This window comes from Oxyura jamaicensis, chromosome 7 (genome assembly GCF_011077185.1).
Source record: "Oxyura jamaicensis isolate SHBP4307 breed ruddy duck chromosome 7, BPBGC_Ojam_1.0, whole genome shotgun sequence".
NCBI lineage: Eukaryota > Metazoa > Chordata > Aves > Anseriformes > Anatidae > Oxyura > Oxyura jamaicensis.
In genome coordinates, this window is record NC_048899.1 from 13,898,530 (window position 1) to 13,917,875 (window position 19,346).

General features: G+C 38.5%; 1 protein-coding gene across 1 annotated transcript in view; it reads right to left on the bottom strand.

The window, feature by feature from the left end:
- Nucleotides 1–14,295, bottom strand: part of PDE1A (phosphodiesterase 1A) — a 209,032-nt gene extending 194,737 nt beyond the window's left edge. Inside the window, exon 1 of the mRNA XM_035331261.1 lies at nt 14,277–14,295. Coding sequence (XP_035187152.1) covers nt 14,277–14,281 — 5 coding nt within the window. The 5' untranslated portion in view covers nt 14,282–14,295. The remainder of the gene's footprint in view (nt 1–14,276) is intronic.
- Between the last annotated feature and the right edge of the window lie 5,051 nt (nt 14,296–19,346).

Sequence of the window (19,346 nt, forward strand, 5' to 3'; positions counted from 1 at the left end):
CTACAACAACACAGAATTCCAAACACTAACATTGTTAAGAGCAGTGCTTACCTCTCTTGGAAACAAGATTGCTTGCTTGCTTTCATTTAAAGCTCCATCAGTATCACTGTATTAGTGGCTAATTGCTTTTGATGACAGAGGCAGAAGTGGCTGTGTGCACAAGACCCATCTTCCCCTTGAGCAGCAACAACAGCAGACCTTTACTTTTAGGAAAGGAAGGAGCTTTCTGTTGCCAGGCTTCCCTATGCATCAGCTATGCACACCTGTAATGATGGACCCCATGGGGAAAATGGAGCAATGAAGGCAGAAAAGGTAAGAGGCACTTCCAATCCTTTGAAGGACCCTAGACGTAAGTGATAACAGTCACATGAGTGCAACTGCTTTAGCCAGTTTAATTTTTTAATGCCAGACAGCTAAGAATGTGCTGCAATTGAACACGTGAATCTGATCTAATATGACACTGCTGCCTAAAGGGGCAACTACCCCTTTATATACCTATTAACTTCCCACTACCCCTAAGTAGAGTGTTACTGCCGTGTCCCTTGTATTAGTGCAAACATTTTTGTGGCCACAAGGTAAGCTTCTCAGAAAACTGATTTGGCTGGAACTAAGCAAGCAAAAACATAAAACTGATTCATTTTCAATCAGAACGGTTCCTTGCTTCAGCATACTGTGTGCTCTGTTGGCAACAGTCCAAAGGACAGGGCAAAATGCATGGCAGAGGATGGAAGGGAAGGCAGGATTTCTCCTTTCAGTAGGAGCCTGGCTTAAAAACACCAAAGTCAGAGACACGGTATTAGTTAAGCACTCTGAACGGAAACTGTACCCAGGGACTGTACATCTTTTTCTGTAGATCTTAATGAAAGATAAAATGCCAGCATTTCCTTAGACCTTAGAGTTATACATTCCTGGTTCAATAACGAGTCCTTGGTTACAGCAGAGTGCTTATGATTTTCTTTAAGCATGTACATTTCCTTGAAAAATAACACCGTTCTTTTCATTCTAGAGGTGAAACTTGGGATAAGCAGTGCACACTTCATAAAACTGAGAGCCTGCTTTGGAGACCAAAATAGTAGCTTGGTAGTCAATGCTCCAAAATGCAAAAGCAATGGCTGGGAATGCTACTGAATGAATCATAGGTGGGGAGTGAATTAATCAGTGTAAAAACTTCAGTGCATAAAGTAGAGAAACTAAAGGATCTGCAATTTGAACTGCTAATTTCATTGTCTTTCCAACATATTTCTGTGCTACAATCTTTAATGTCTCTTTGAGGCATTGCCATTGCCGAGGGCTCTTCAGTGAAACTAACCATATCTGAGCTTCTTTAATTTCCCAGAATGTGCAATGTAACTGCAACTGAAGCTTTTTAATTTCATTATCAACCAGAAGGCACAATTTAAATTTCTTCAATTCTATTTCTTCTTTAGTTATATTTTTATGGTTATCCAAGTCCAACATGATAATTTATCATGCAGAAGTGGTTATGCTAATCTGTATCTATTTCTACCGTAAGAGGGTGGGGATGAGGGAACTTATGCCTTTCAACAAGAAACTTTAATGTGGAAAAATACAGTTTATTTTAAAATGTCATTCCTATGACATTTTTGCCTTTTTTGGAGACGCGTGGCTTGTTTAAAAGACACAAGCACTTAGGAGCCCACAGTTCCCCAAGGAAATAGAAAAGTGAGTCCGATTTCTAAAAGCTGCATAAAAGCACAAAAACTCAAGCATTAAATCCAAACTTTCTCTTTAATTATTGCCAAATTTTAGAATCTTTATTCCTTAAAAAACTTTCCTTCCTAAAACGTCCTACCAACTAGACCTCCCATGAAGTAAAACCCTTCTTTTACTACTGGACTTGCAAAAGCCAAAGTGAAGAAGTATTATCAAGTCTTGTAGCTGATGTAGATTCTCATCTTTGCTAATAAAAATATTTTATCAAATGTCACAAAGCCTGAGATTATATCGACTCCATTTGCAGATGCTTGATAGCAACTGAAATTAAATTCAGGAGGTATTCAACTGTGCATAAGGACTTAATTAAATCCTTCCACTACTTGACATTATAGATATTCATAGCTCTGAATTTTGCTCCCAGAATTTCTTAGATTTCAGCTTTGTATCTTGAATGGAAGTTCAGTTACTTACTCAGTATTAGACATGAAAGAACAGAGTTATTCATATAAATGTATGACTATTAGTAAAACATTCTTTCTTTGAAAAGGATGCAAAAGACATACACAGAAATTACTGAGCTCTACAATATTCACTCATACAGAACTGCTGCAATGCAACTATTTGTACAATGAGAGAAACTATCTTTCAGGAAATTAGTGCATTTGAAACTGTTGGATGCCTATATCCCTGTTTTCTCTCATTCTGTAATTACCAATGCCATTTACTTGCAACTGGAAGATTCTCCTCTAGAAAGCAGCACCTCCAACAACACAACATTCCCCCAGCACTCAGTAGTCCAAAAGCTAAAAGCACCATGCTGATCTACATATTCTTCCCAGATTATAAAACTCTATCAGCATTTTCTTATTTAGCACAAAGAGTTATGGTTTTCTGCCTTCTCCCCCCAGTCTCCACATCAATTTTCTGCCTATTATTGCCCAACTCATTCTAATTCAAGAGAATAATAAGTAAACTAATAAATGCACTATACACCACTCATGAGATATTACACTACACTCAGACCTTGGCAGAAAAGACCCTTTGCAAACCTACAAATAACATATCTGTTAACCAAAAAGGGCAATTGTCTGTGGAATATTTTTGTGGTACCTATTGCTTTTTGTCTTTTGAGTTACATTACCATGTGTGGTATACAAAATTGAAGAGAAAGAAACAGACTAATCTTGCCTTATCAAGAATGAAATAGCAAGATGTTAATGCCCATAAATCCAAGCTAAAAAAATAGCTGCATTACACGAATATAAAACATTTTTTTAATCCTAATAAAATGATAGAGCAGCCATTACCATTGCAGTACATAACAAAAAAAAAAAAAGTGAACATTTATATATGATTTCTGTCACCTGAAATATTTAATGCAGCAATCCTTTCTCATAATTTAAGCACTTTCCTACTGTTCATTGCATCATCACTCTGTTAACATTATCTTCTATATGATTTCTGTATCTACAGAAACATGCATTCACACATTACTGTGGTTACTCTAATTAACAAAACAAACCTGCACACCATAAAGTCATAGTTCTGTAAAGGGTTTTGCAATGCCTGTTGTCTTTGAATAATGTTTAGGAAGAAATACTTGTTAAAAATGTCAGGAAAAAGTGATACTATGCTTATGAAATAGGATCTCCTTTGAAAGGGTACTTTAGAAAACATTAAAAAAAAATACCAATAATTCTACAGAAAGCTGAGAACACAGAAAATCCCATTGTCCATCATGCCCCTATGTACGTATGTATACACATATGCTAATATCTATATCTATAAATATATAAATACTCCATACTTTTAAACCCAGTAGCCTTTCACAGTTTATTTGGGCTTCTCTAATATATTGCAGAGGTAAATATAAGGATAAAGATTCCTTGCATTCAGCATTTTAAGGAGATAATTCAACTTTTAGAATGTCAAAAACAAGGCAAATGTCAAGTTAAGAGTAAGCTATCCACATTGATCTATGCTTTGCTAGGTAATGCTGTAGTCTCTATAGAAAGTACTTTCTCCATTTCTGTATGTGCATTAATCTCATTTGCAACATATTTGAAAGATCAGCCTCTATCTTCAATGGTTCCTTTTTGAAAAATAAAACAATGATTTCACTACAAGCTTCCCCTTGCTGCAAGTGACGTATTCTATCTGTCCTTCTGTAATCTATCTGTCTGAATCGTAATCTATCTGTCTGAATAAATGCATAATGCATTTAATCAACTAACCCTAGACCACACTGTTAATCAGCACTGGAATATGATTTATCAGTACCCATTCCCAGTTTCATTTGCAAAAATAATTAATTAGCTTGTGAAATTACAATTCTGTGAAGAAGAAACTATGTCATTATCACTCAAAAGTAAAGCTAGGCATAGCCCTTACTCATTTTTGGATATGCAAGATTCTGAAACATTTTTTTCAATCAGGCTCTCACGTAACCTGACCTTTTCTAAAGTGAAAAATTAATGTTTGAATCAGGCAAAGTATCTGATTTGAATCAGACATATTTCTGAGGATTTTATTTAGGTTTAGCATCAATCAGAACTTTTGCTGTGCTCCAGAAGTATGTGCTAGAAAATAAATAGCTACAAAAATGCATATGGTGAAAAAAGATTTGGAAAGAAAAGTTATATGCATTTTGATTGCATAAATTGCAACAGGGCACTTCCTACAAATAAAAGGGAGAATTTATCTGGGACTGGGAAAATATGAAAAAGGATATAAAATAAGACATTATAAAATATTAAGTTTTAGTTTGTTGGCATAAGAAAAACAGCACATTTTGAAACTTTAGGGTAAAATGCAGTAAATAGACTTACTTTAGTGGGGTCAAGATTCCACATGGAGGGGGCAAAATGCCTCATAAGGGACATTAAAAATCATGTAGGTAAATAATCAATGTAAGTATATTCCTCTGGAATTAACCCTTAATTTCACATATGGTGAAAACATCCATATTTATTTGCACATCCTTTGAAATGCAGTCCTGGACATTTTATTGTAGATACATTTGCCCCCGTTACTTAGATTAAACAAAATCCTTCAGCAAATTTTGTGTCTAGTTTGTGAATCAGCTAGAAGACAGGCTCTGGAACAAGGCTCATCGTCTGTTTACCAGATATTTCGTGTATGCTGGCCAGCACATTACTCTCATTTAAACAGAGCCCATTCTCAAGAAGCTGCTGTTTACTCACAGCAGTAAAATATCCCTCAGAGTCCAGCCAAATAAATTCAAGCCCACATAAACTTTCTAGTTACTACATGGGGCAATAAAGGGCACAGGACATGCTATTTCTGGTTTCTGTAACTGCTCAAGGACAGATTTCCATTAGCTTCTTGTTTCTCTTGCCACACCCTTAGGACAAGATAACTAACTGAAATACAAGGTTCTGCCAAGAGATCTCTTCCTGTGGCTACAGCTCCACCATCCCACCTTCACACAGCAGTGAGAGGGAATGCAAGCAAAACATTGCTCAGAATAATCGTAAAGATATAGGAAATTCCATATTATGAGTTTTCTTCTTCTCATAAGAATACACTCGAATGTACATGTAACAAACTACATAAATATTCATGTAAACAACTACAGAAAGCTAGAATTAATTGCTAAATGCATCAGTCTGATGCAGGATATTTATCTTTGCTTTGTCTAATGGAAAGCATTTAGGCTGTGTAAACTGCTGCTGATGGAACTGTCAGTCATTCAGACAAGTAAATAACTTTTTTCTTCCAAATAATGCTTTCTGAAAATTTTCATAGCTACGTAGCCTCAGTCCCTTTCTGTCTGCGAGCCCTGATTCCTGTTAGAGGTTCTTTCACTCATGTCCAGAAATCTCCAGCTCCTGGAAAAGTTCTGAGATCTTCTGGCCTGCTTCTCCAGACTCTGAAGCTGAGTTTCAGGCACAAAGTCCGGTAAGAACAGCCTTCTACCAGTGTCTGAATACTGTCTCATACATCAGTCCCAGCCAGGTCAACTGGCATCTGAGGAACACTTTGAATTCAGAAGCTCCTTTCTCAACATAACAAGAACCTGCTCCTAGAGCCGGTCCTTTAGAGCTTTCTCCCATTTAGGCTCATTATACTCCACATGTAACAGGAAGAGCTGCTTGAACAGTACAGTCCCATCCCTTTTAGAGCCAAATCCCCAAGGCAACAGGAAAGAAGGCTGAGAAGGATGGAGGACAGGGAATGGACAAAGAAACTGAGGTCCATCTGCCTTTGTGAGGCAAACTAACAAATTATTCTGTAATTGGAAAAAGGCAGTAAGTGGCAGGTAATTACAAAGGACTGGATAACACATGATGGTTTGGTAGACTACAAGTAACCTGCTAACCTGGGGCTAAACTCTTCTTGGTGGCACTGCACCAGCTGAAGAGTTAACTCAGCCTCTCTGTCTCCCACTGCTCATTGTTGTCCTTGGGAAAGGGTGTCACACCTTCCCAGCCTGCTGCCTGGGTGCTTGCATGGCAGTACCATCTGGCCCATTCTAGTAAGAAATAAAATTTGTGCCAGGGAAGAACTGTATACTTACTGTTTAAACTTACCCAGCTTATTTTGACTCCAGAAGGTAAGAAATTTTTTCACAGAAAGAGGAGGGCTGGTAACCTCTGGAAGCACAGATGGAACAAGAACAGGACATGCATCTAGAGCTGATGTTCATTTTCAGAAGGCTGGGTCATTTTTGGTTTTTCTTTTCTTTTCCTTAAATGTGCACATAAAATTGCTTGTTATTTTAGTATTAATCTTCAGAGTATCATATTGCCAGTTTTAAAATGGGAATAGAGAGAGCCCTGTGCTTCAGAGAAATGTTGTGAAAAATCAGCCGGTTGCTATTTACAAAGTTGTTGCACATGTATGCTAAGCACCAGAAAGGCCTACAGAGTTAACAGCTCTGTCTTAATTCTGTGCTAAGAACTGAGCAGGAAACAAAGCACTAACCACAGAGAAAAAAAAAAAAAAAATACAAAGAATAGCTTTGCACTAAACGCATATAATCTTCTAATTACTGTCTTTTAGTATACTACAACACATACACACAAGCAATCATAACAGCTGCTAATTAAAAAAAAAGTACAAACAGCTGTGATTTCTTACTATTTTAAGCACTTTCTATTAATCTTAGCAAAGCTATTTCAGTCAAGTTATTTGTGATTAAGAAGGTACCTTGGTAATAATCTGGACTAAACCACAAGCATAGCTCATGGTGACAAATGTTACATACACTGAGGTAAGATGTTTGGGTTAGTATTTTCTCAATATTCTTTTAAGTTTACAGAGCATTCTAAGAGCACAGTGTAAGTAACAGATGGATGGAGAAAGTGTGTCCTGATAAATTACATACATTTCTGTTCCTATTTGAATTGGAAATACCATGTTGGTACAAGTTACCCTGTGAATAAGTTGCAGTACACACTTACATAATCTTCTGCTAATATGAAGTGTTGAAGAAATGCTTGGTGTTAGCTAGAAGCCTGACAGAGTGATTTGAATGCAAGCAAAAAGCAGCTAATACTGAATACTGACTTTGTAAACAGATTTTTGATGGATTTAGCTCTATCGTTTATAAACCAAGAAACTAAACATAAAGTGCAATTAGGAGATTGAATGTCTTCATTACTAAATCCCTTGCAAATTACTACATGAAATATGGAATCTGTCACTCAGAATTAATAAATCCTCTGTTTTAGCATTTTATCAAAACAAGAGGTTTTTTCTCCACTGTTCTCTGTTAATATACATTTTGGAAATGATCCATCTCCCAGTGCCTTGAAATGATGGTATCCAGTACAATGTGTACAAGGCCAAGCAGTTGAAACTAGTCAGCTTTAAACTCTGATCCAGACTTTCACTCTCACTATGGGTGAGTCCAGCTGCATCCAGTCTAAAGCTGGGAATGCTTCCCATCTCCTGGACTTGAGCAAGAACCATGACTAACAGGAGGTGACTGGGTGGGCACCATCACCTGCTCTTCCTCTCCTCTCACTCTGGAAGCATTTTGGGAAAAAAACTCAGCCTTACAGGGTAGAAAGGGCATCATACGGTGCAGATAGAACCTTAAACAACCTGTCTTGAACAAGCACCTTAATAAATTCTAAAGCTTATTCATTTAGTGTGGAAAAAATGCAATCAATAGGCTAAAATTAAATTATCACCCTAGCCATGAACTCTAAGCTGCACAACGCTATGCAAAGTCTGTTGCCAGTTGGACACTGGGCATATAGCTAGCTAGTTACAAATCATGGCTAAAAAAAATATATATATATATATAACTACAAAACTAAAACTAAATTTCATGTGCCTACTAATATGTAGCAGGAAGTTACATGCAATATATATGCTTTCACAAATACAGAATACTGTATTCCAACCTCTTCAACAAATTTCTTGTTTTCTCACTGCCTGCACAAGTAGAACCCCTCAGGCTGCATAGATGAAAACCTTTCCTCTGTGTTACTGCACTCAGGGTGCCTTGAGACTTCTTTAAAAGAGAATGGTCATAAATTGTCTCTTATTATGTAAATAATATTTCTTCAACCATAAATCTTCCCTAGCATTCAAAAAGCACAGATAATGGTGAGATAGCAATGACTTTATGAACTGAGAAATTTCCAAAGATATTGGTAAATAAGTGTCCTACAGTGCCAAGATTTCTTCTGCATCTCAGAGACAGGAAAGATTTTACATTAAATTACTTATTAAGAGAAATAGATTTATTATCTTTGTAAAGCAATTTCTCTCATTGCAGAAAACTGTGAGATGGGCTCCCTCTAGAGTCTTTTCTCTGATACAAACTTTGAATTTAAAAAGATTGCATAGATCATTTATATGCATCAACATCATAGTCAGTTCCTCTCAAAAAAAAAAAAAAAAAAAAAAATCCGAGATAGCAGAAGTGAGAAAATTTTACATTATCAGTTAAATAGTTTTATTTATTTGTACAGATCAATTAAATTCTTAATACAGCACAGTAAATTTTGTTCTTCCATATATTTACCACAAGATCCAAATAAATTTTGAGATATTTCAAAAACCTGAAGTGAATTGTAGAACTGGAACCGTCTGTCTGTATGAAAAAAAAATAATAATGGATCTTGAAATAAATATGTTAAGAATATGGAAAAACTTTCTCTTCCCCTCAAACACCACTTAAAGATTTGTAGTAATTCTAGTAAAACTTGCATTACCCTCGTGTTTGATCTTATTTAATTCACATCAGTAGACACTTTTGTACCAGTATGAACATGAGAACATGCCATCAGATTATTAGCTCCAGAGTAATTAAAGAAGAGCACAAAAAGTGTGGGTGGGCAACTTCTGCTATCAGCTATGGAAAGTTGTATTAGAACACATCACTTATTCTCATCTTCCCCCCAGAAGACAGAGTGTGGAGGGAAGATGGCGAGCAGCAGGGTGAGGCTGTGTCTTCTCCCCCACCAAATACACCAGGGCAGCAGAGCTGAATGAGCACAGATGGGGGAGAAGCTGAGCCAGGAAAAAAGCTGCTGTCATTCTTTTTTCTTCTGAAGCAAAGGGGAAACAGATTGTGAATCTCAGTATATGCTCCCTGACATAAATCTGTGAGGTGCGAATATATAGTATCTCCTTTTCCACCTAATACAACCAGCAGTGATGAATCCTAAGGAAAGGAAATACATCAATTTTACAACAATAAGCTGTTACCTTTCCAGTTTTGTGTTTTTATGGTATTATTAATAAAACATGCTAACATCTGTTATTATGTTGGAAAGGACTATAAAATATTATACACAGCATCAAGTAAGTTTACAAACAATTAATTCAGGACTTCTTATAGAACTCAGTCTGCCTTGAAGTCACATTAGCATCCTTTCTTTTGCTGTTTCCATAGGTCCTACAGCTCCCTGTGAGTCGGGTAAAAGATGTGCGATTTGAGTATGCTTGCAAAGTAAGTTTTTGAAAAATAATCAAAGGAATGAATGACTTTCAAAGTAGATTTCTCCAGGGAGAACCCCTTCTGGTATCTCTATATTTTATTTAAAAGGTTTTCAGTAAATGTGCATCACAAAAGCTCAGTGCACGGCATCCTACAATACACCATCTGAAAGCATAGTAACATTTAGTCTGTGATTAAAACCATTTTATGACAACATCCTACAAAAAATATGTTCAAACATGAATAAATTAAATAGCTCCTCTAAACCACTTGTCTACATGGGAAATCAGCAGCCACGGCGGCCAAACCCCAGCAGGGTAACTTTGCAGCCCTTACTGCTGCTAGTCAAGCAGCATGTCTGGCCTGGGGCCGAGCTGAGGCTAAGCATTTTACTCCTGACCCAGAAGCAAGGCAGCACACTTCAGTGAGCAGTGACGTGGTCAGTAGACAGGATGGAGTCAACACTGAGAGGTCTGAGCATTAAATTGCTGCATCCTAGCTGAGACAACCAGGTTTTCTCCTTTCCAAGGAGATGAGAGTTAAAAACGTCCCTCTCAGCTGAGCCTGGCACCTTCCTGCCACAAAGCTGGCACCTGCTGTGCCCTGCGAACAGAACGCGCTGCATCTGCCAGCAAGAAGCAAGGAGAAGGTAGCACCTGGTGAGGACAGCCGTGTGGAGCCCTGTGCCTGCTCTGACTGGTGCCAAGCTGCAGCACCAGCCCATTGTGGCAGGCAGCTCCATCTCTGGGGGGACTTCCCAAATGGAAACATGACCAGAACTATGCAAACAGTGAGGTCTGGTTAACCACAGTGGCAGTTGTGGACCTGTTGAAAAGTATGTCCCTAATATGACTGAGACAGGTATTTTGAGAAATAGATCTTAGGACTAATAGGCTCTTCTGCCTATGTTAGCTCTACCTGATTTAAGAGGTAATCATTGCATTTGTTTCTAATGCACTGAATGTCACAAAAATGAATACTGATATTAAAGCTGTTTACTTTGAAAACAGCTACAAAGCTCTTAGTAAATATTGCATGTTTGAACAAATGCCAACCAGCTAAAAATTGCTTACATATTTAAAATAAGCATCAAAGACAGTCAGGGTTGAAGCATCTTGATTAGCAGTCTCTGTATGAATGCTAGTTTACCTAACAAAAATGAATCACCGTAGCTTTGGCTTCCACCATGTTTCAATACATTCTTGGATCACATTAATACATTATGGCATTTCTACAACTGTCAGATTTGTTACCTTTGTTGTACAGACTTAAATTCTGCAAACACTTGCACACAGAAATATCTTTTTTTTAAGCATACAGCACTTCAATGTTGTCATTTTTTTGTTTTTGAAGTGCACGTAAATGCAAATTGCCTACAGAACTGAGAGCATGTGCGCTAAGCAGTTTCCTCCTACTTTGAAATCAGACCTAACAGCCCTGCTAATATCCTCATAATTTGCTTACAGGAGATCACGATTATTATGGCCTTTCACCTTAAACAACATTTGAACACAGAGTCACAATCAAACGTAAGCAGACTTTCTTCATTCAAATATCACTTACTAAAGAAGTTGCAGGAAGCTGAGATTTCCAAAGTTTTGCTGAGGACATGGTGGTAACTCCCATTCAATTCCATAAAACTACGCCAGTTCACACCACAGTGAAAGCAGAGTTCTCTGCTCAGGATCCAGCCCAGCAAGCACACTGGACATTTGAACCCAGTCTTTAGTCTTTAGCGTGTAAGTTATTGCAAGTGTCTCATGGGCAAACTTGCTGAATTGATAGATACTTCAAAAAGCTAGTGTTTATTAGAAATCTTCCCATTCCTACAATTTCATCATAGAAGTTAAAACTATATGATGATTCAGAGTGCGAATTAAGCATCTATTTTTGGAATATGAATTTTAACAGGAGCACAGGGACCAATTTTGAAGGAATATAGATAAAAATAATACCATTAACATCAGTTCCAAACTAATGAGCTAAGTTTAGCTGGTTACTGTTCTTCAGGCTCATTAATGATAACTGAATATGAATCACAAGAAATGTTAAATACATTGATTTTTTTCTATCAGGCTTCTTAAACATTGTCTTTTCATTAAAATTACACATCCAAGGTAAACAGATGAACAATGCAAGGAAAACAGTTTTAAATTCTCTGTACTAATTCAGCAAAGACTTAAACTGCAGCACCCTTTACAGTTAGAATTATAAACAATGTTATATGTCATATCAGTAGAAAGGAATGCTTCTACTCACATTGTCACGTGCAGAAATCAAACTAAGCATGGTATCTAATACAAAAATCTTATCATATACTAGGACAGCTACAACATGTAGAAAAGGTCATGTACATACATGTACGCAATTTGATATTCCAGTGCTATAATATGTCCATAACGGATCAACCTTTATCTGCTTGCAAAATGGAAGGGGCAGCATTATCATTGCCAACAACAGCAGGCAAACACCTGCTCCATCCTTCAGTGTTAAAATACCAAATGTACCAAAGGAAGGATCTTTGTACCCCAAGGGAGAATTATTTTAAACCTCAGTGACAACAGAAAGTTGTGCTTCTAGTCTTCAAAGAAGCTGCCATGTAGCTTGCTCCTACTGTGCATGAGAATATGTAGAGATTTGTTAAAAACATATGGTTTCCACTACTCTGAGTGTTATGGTTCAGGTTAGAAGAAATATAACAGCCCTGAAGAAATACTGAGGCATGAAGACTAGTAAAATACGGTTGTGACAGACTTGCATGTTGATGGGGGGAGTTGCCCTCCACAAATAGCAGCATACAGCCCAATCACAAAGCCCTCGCTTTGAAGAACATTTACAAGAATAATGTTCATGATGACAAAGGAACTATTTTTGTGAATAACTGTTCATCGGCGAGTAAAGGATCACAACTTAAGCCAATAATTTGAAAAATACTCATCTTTAAATAACCAACCCAGTATGACCCCATCAGTTACTTTCACTCCCTTTGACGGGCATGATTTTATATCCTCTAGCCTAAAAATGTCCAGCTCTGCCTACCTCAACTCCATGTGCCCAGTCACTGACTCTTCTCCCTCCTTTCTATCTTTTCTCTCTTCTTCCCGTGAGCAGAGCTGTTCCTAGTCAAAGTTACAGTCTAGCTAAATTGGGATTAGATGGTCAACCAGAAGTAACCACACTCTCCAAGGAGCACAACACTCAGGCATAAGCCCATGAATGGAGGGCTGGAAGTCTGGGCTTCAGCCTGGAGCAGGGCATTCAGTTGTATGTACACATACAGGCTAGCAGACCTAATGCTGAGGAATGAGAAAGCTGGGCAGCAAAGGGAGGAAGGAAGACTAATATAGACCTGTCTTATTTCATCTGGATTCATGAAGACTAATATAGACCTGTCTTATTTCATCTGGATTCATATCATCAGTTTAAAGTCACGCAATGTGACTTGCTGTTCATGGGACCATGGCAGTTTGTGAAGACGGGTAATCTTAGTGCTGCAGCAAGAATGTTTTCCTTTAGTTTGTTTTGGTTTTGTTTGTTTGTTTGTTTTGTTTCAAGAACACTCCAGACAGCTAAGAGTCATGAAAAAGTACTTGTGTAGCATCCCAAATGGCAATAAGTCAGTAGAATTAAAATAGGATGCTAAAAATGTGAAACTAAAAATTTCACCTATAAAAATAGTATGCTGTCTCATCCTATAAAAATAGGGTGCTTAGACTTTCCCTTTGGGAAAATTTTAATTAATAATTAATGAGAAACAGTAAACCCATCTTCCCCATTTACTAAATACTGTTGACATTAAGAATGGTTCCTATGCTTTGTTTGCTCTTTCTTCTCTTTTTTATGCAATTAACAGGTGACTGACTCTGCTAATCTCTCTGAAGTAACATATCTGCAATCATTTTTGAAGGTTTCTGCTTGGTTTTAGATTTTTATTTTTTTTAAGAGCTGCGTTGTTGTAACTATTATTGTTTAATTAAAAAGAAAAAAAAAAACTTTCAAGGATACTAGGAACTTAGGAACTGAATCACCAATATTTAAAACATCAAATGTTGAAATACTTGGACAAACACATCATCTGCTACATTATGGCTGTTTGCATGCCCACTTGTACCTAAAGTCTCACTTCAGGGGATGTGGAGCTTTTTCAGAAGTTTATGGATACGTTGTGAGCAAATTGGTCACCTTCGCCCTTGAATTTTTACTAAGTTAGAAAAAACTGTTAAGCCATTACTAAAAGCAGAGGAAAGACAGGAGTTTTGGAACTAAATCTGTCCAATTTTGTCATAGTTCATTTAAAGGTAAAAAAGTAATCTCTGAACACCTCTTCAGATAAGATGTCTGAAAACCTCATAAAATACGGCAATTCAAAGCTTACTAGTACATAAAAAATTATCCTACTAAGACTTAGAAAAGTGTTTGTTAGCACTTAATGCTCTTATAACATTTGTATCTGTTAAACTATGCATTAAAACATACAATTTTTTCTTTGAGGGTATAAGAAAGCAAAATAAGGCTTGTACAAGGGAAAAACACCTTAAAGAACCAGAATCAGGAATTCAAAAGACCAACCACTGGCAGACCAAGTCATATGGAAAGTACACTCTTGCATTCAAGATCTGTGAAGAAACCCTTAAGCTGAAGTATACGTTACAGGAAATTTCTGCCCCCACAGTCTTACCTCATTTTATCTTCTCATCTTTTCTAAACTGTCACAAACTGTCCTTCTGAGAAGCACCTTGCAAACAGCTTTTCAATTGCATCAGAGAAACTCCAAATGAACTAAAAAGTTCCAGTAAAATAAAGCTCTGAGTGTTTATAAAACTAAATGCCGCATATCAGAATTTTAAAATCTGATAGGAACGCTATGGAGTTCCTGTGTTAGGTTTTAGTTAGGATTTAGCAGGTAGTTTTCATTTGTGCAAGGCTTCCCCAGGAATCCTGCCACCAGGAATGACAGAAGAGATGTATCCTTTCTGCTCACAGTTTCTCCTGCCAGCTCCACGTAACATGAGTTTGTGTTGATTCTTTAACAACCTGAAATGGGAACTAGTTTGCAAACACAAGGGCCCAAAGAGCTGTATCATATGACACCAAAGAAACAGGTTACAGGAAAAAAAACACAGCTGATGAATGGAAAAAATAAAGCCCAAATCCTCCTAAGTTACCCACTATCCATCATATGGAAACCTTCGAACTCTCGCAGTCCACTTCAGCTTTTATCTGTTTAAAGCTACTAAGAATAAAAAACTCAAATGCCGAAGTCGGTAAGTTCAAATTCAAAGTGTAGTAAAATTAACAGAATTTCTGCAGAAAATCCTCTTTGCTAACAAGTATTATATATTTCACTGTATATTTCCTGAGGACTTTCTGCAGAAGTCCTCAGGAAAGCTGAATGCTAATTTTAAAGCAATCAAAAATGCATAGATGTCTTAAATTACAAGAAATGGCTTTGTAACATCTTGACTATCTAAACAGAAGCAGATGGTTTACATGGCTTTACTGCTTAATTAAACATTTTATATACTCTGTAAAATTCTATCTGATGGCATTCTTTCTGATCGGTTTTCTAATTTTAAATTACAAAGTGATTTTATATATACACCATATTAAAATGAGAATTAATAAAAATATTCATATCCAATACTAACAAATCTAGTTAATTTTCTAATACATGTGAAAAATTTAATGGTCCCCCTCTTTCTTATTTCTTCTTTGGGATAATGCTAACATCTATCTTTTTCATAATTCTGCTAGATTCCTTTATTTGAAATTGTCCTAATTCAGAAGCCAGTGTTTTAGATTTTCCCATCCCATTCCCTTTACAAAATAGAGAAACAGAAAAAAATAAGATGGAATTTATTTTATGAAAGACTTCAAACCAACTCCAAACAAGATACAGATATGGATGTTACTATCATAGTAACATACAGCTAGATGTGTGGGAAAGGTTTGAGAGAAACAATAATGAAGAAAGTTTAAAGAAATTGCTTGAAATTCCTGTCATGAATGAAAGACAATTGGGAAGACGCATGCTGTCTCTGAGTTTCCCAGGGAAAAAAATAAAATCAGTTTACCTAGTTCCATTAAACCACAGTCACATCACTGGAAGAAGAAGAGGAATGCAAAGGGAAGACAGAACAGCAGTCAAAATTTTAATCAAATCATTACTTGATGTGGTAAGTCAAGTGAAAAAGCGACTTTCACCATCGTTATATATAGTTATTAGCATGACTTTTTAAAGCAGATGCAAAACTGACGTAGTAAAAGGTAAAAATAGACAAATAACAGCAGAAAGCTGGGTGCTTATTCAAGTGTATGACTGCTAAAGACAGCCATGGATTAGAATGAGCTTCATTCTCTTCTCATGGCTAATAGTTCAAACTGGATAAAATCAGCATGACGAGGTATTATCATTGATTGCATACATGAATGGCCTCGCTCAGTTACACTTCACTACAACCCTTGCACAAGCAGATGACAGAAGCCTATCAAAGTGAAGCACAGATGAGGATGAAGTTGGCTTGTGAGTCATGTAAAGTCAGAAGAGTCACAGGTCATTACGCCCTCCACCTAAATCAAAAGCTCTACTATTAGAGAGAGTTTTAACCTAAAGCAGCTTTTCTGGTTCTTTCCAAGCATTTGTTCAGCACTGCGCAGCTCAGAACTCCATGAAACTTTGGAGGACTTTTCTGATCCCCTTGACCCAACACAAACCCACACTAATGAGTAGGGGAGCAAACCAAAACATTAATAGTATTCCTTAATTAATGAAAATCAACTATGTAACAGCCCAGTCTGTTATATATTACTCGTACATTGCAGAAAAACACATAAATAACATTATTTTGCCATATAGTTGTACAAAGATGTATTTTGATTTAAAATAGCAGTTGAGAAAAGAAAAAGGCATTTTATTGACTAAATCAGAATATCTACTGTATAAAATTGAACTAATATGATAAAAGTAGGACAGTTAGCTGCTAAAGTGAACCCTATCCTACAACTATGTAGGAGCGTCTGCTTTCCATCTCCATTAACACTCAAACTCAGCATTCACATCCACAGACAAAAAGAACAGCAGAATAATTAACTCATGGAACTCACTACCATTAGGAACTGAAACAAAAAGTTTAGGGGACATTTTTAGCCATGTGTTGTTTTCAATAACATATACAACCACTGAACCTGCATTACTTTAAAATAAGTTAAAGTTATTACATTTTAATCATGACTGAAGATGGAGAAATGCCTTTTCTTATATTCCTCTAGCTAAACAAGGAAGTTTTTACCCTTTGCAATGAATGATACATCTAACATTGCTTTCTAGCTACATATGAGTTGATAGTGATACCTGAGTTTGCTTACCTAGCAGTTGCTTGTATTCCTCTAATTGAAGTTTGCTCTGGAAAAAAAATAATTAAAAAATAATAATAATAATAACTAAACTAACTTAGGACTGACATATCTCTTCTGTTTAACAATTGCAGTTAGTGTCCCCACCCCATCTGAAAGATACCAAGTCAGCGAGTACCCACATAAAGAGATAAAAGTTGCACTGAAATGTGTAATTTAAAGCATCATTTAAATTTTTTAAATTGAAAATTAAAAATAACAGTGTCTTTCACTTTAACCTACTTTGTCACAAAATCATTATAGAGGAAATTTAAATGTTTCAACACATATATTTTTTGTCATTAGTTTGACAGATGTTTTGATTTCCATAAGGTTGTAATAACATGAAAATCAGAAACTAATTTCTCAGGTACACTCCATATTTTTGTCTTCACCGGCTAAACTTTTTTTTTTTTTTTTACCCAAATATTTCACAATGGAATCATTTGTTTAGATAACTGAGACTGAAAAATAAACAAACAGCATGAATCAATTCATTTTATCAATGACCCTTAAAGTGCTTCTATGGCAGCTTGACTCTTGACTTGGGCTGAAGTACATAACTTACATTCACTTTTGTCTACATAAAAAGGAGTAAGTTCAAATAGAGAACTGTTATTTGACATAAATTCAAACAAAGCAAGTGTATGGAGAGTCAAACTGTAAGCATGTCTGAATTGCATGGGCAGTGTTTCAAAGATTTCTTGCAATGCACATTTATTTGAGAACCCACTTTGCAGGGGGTCATAAAATAAGTATACCCAAATAGCGACAGTGGGCAGCAAGCTCAGTTTTTAATCGTCTTTGAGCTTCATAAAGAAGCCCATCACTTCCCTCAAAAGACCATACCACTTCTGAATCCCTTAATAGCCCTCACTGTGACAAATGGTACTTTGCTTCTTTGCCTGACCTGGGTGAGGAACACCCCAGCGCACTCCTGGAGGGGTTCAGCAACTGTACCACACCTCACACGTTACTTGTTCTGCTGCCCTCCTCACAGTGCGAAGAACCGTGTTCAGCAGGGCATCCCCAGCAATGTTTCAGGTCTGTTTCTCTTCAGGCATTTATGACCCTGTGCAGATAAGTGAGAAAAGGCAAGTGACCAACCTGCAGCCTGTCCGCTCGTGGAGCCTCTCTCTGCCACAAGCCTCACCAAGGTGAGGGCAGCTCCCCGTGCTGTGGGACAGCATTCCTGAGGAAATGGGCTCCTTGACTGTCTTGATCTTCAGAGACCCTCTGAAGGTGGGTCAGCCTCCTGGCCATGCCCAGGCAGGCCTGGCACCACAGGGCTTCCCCAGCACTCCTCCTGCCACTTGCATCTCTTCACTACCAGCCTCCCTCAGCCGGCTGGAGGCTCCCTGAGGACGTGGCCAGGCCCTCGCATGTAACGGCCACCTTTGGGTATGTTTTGGGTTTGTGTGGCAAGGTTTTGGTAGTGGGGGAGCAGCAGGGGCAGCTTCTGTGAGGAGAGCCCAGGAGCTGCCCCACGTTATGTAAGAGTTGATTCTGTCCATCTCCAACAGAGACTTGCTGCTGGCCAGAGCTGAGCCAGTGAGCGATGCTGGTGGCACCTCTGTGGAGCTGTATGTAGGATCAGGCAAGAAACGCTGTGCTACAGCTGTGTGAGAGGAGTGAGAGAAGCAGCCCTGCAGACCCCAATGTCAGTGAAGGAGAAGGGCAGGAGATGCTCCAGGTGCTGGAGCAGAAGTTCCCCTGTGGCATGTGGAGAAGCCCCTGGTGGAGCAGGTGGATGTGCTCTGAAGGGAGCTGCCGCCCTGAGGGACCCGTGCCGAGCAGTCCGTTCCTGACAGACGGATCCCGTGTCACAGAGCCCTGCGGAGCAGTGCTCCCGCGGGAGGGACCCCACGCGGGACAGCGACCACGACCAAGTGTCGGAGCTGAAGAGCTAGGGTCTGGCCGCCATTCCCCATTCCGCTCGGGAAGAGGAGGCAGAAGAGGGCGGACAGGAGGAGGGTGTTTCCAGTTTGTTTTCAGCTCTCACTGCTCTACCGTTATAGCAGCCAACAAATTAATTTTCCTCAAGCCAGTGCTTTCCCCGTGAGGACGATTGGTGAGCGAACTCCCCGCCCTTATCTCGAGCTTTTTTCTGTCCCGCTGACGGGCGCGGCGAGGCTGCCACCAATCCCTCACACGGCCCCGCGGGCAGCAGCAGCATCACAACCCGCTAGGGGCGGGCCGGGGCCGCGGGGAGCGGCCGGGAGGAGCCGAGACCCGCCCGGGGCGGGCGCGGCCGCCACGTCATCCCGGAGCCGCCCCGCCCGCTCCGGCCCCGAGCCGGATCCCGGCGCGGGCCGCCCTTCCGCCGGCGCCGGGGGGAAGGCGCCGCCGCCCCATG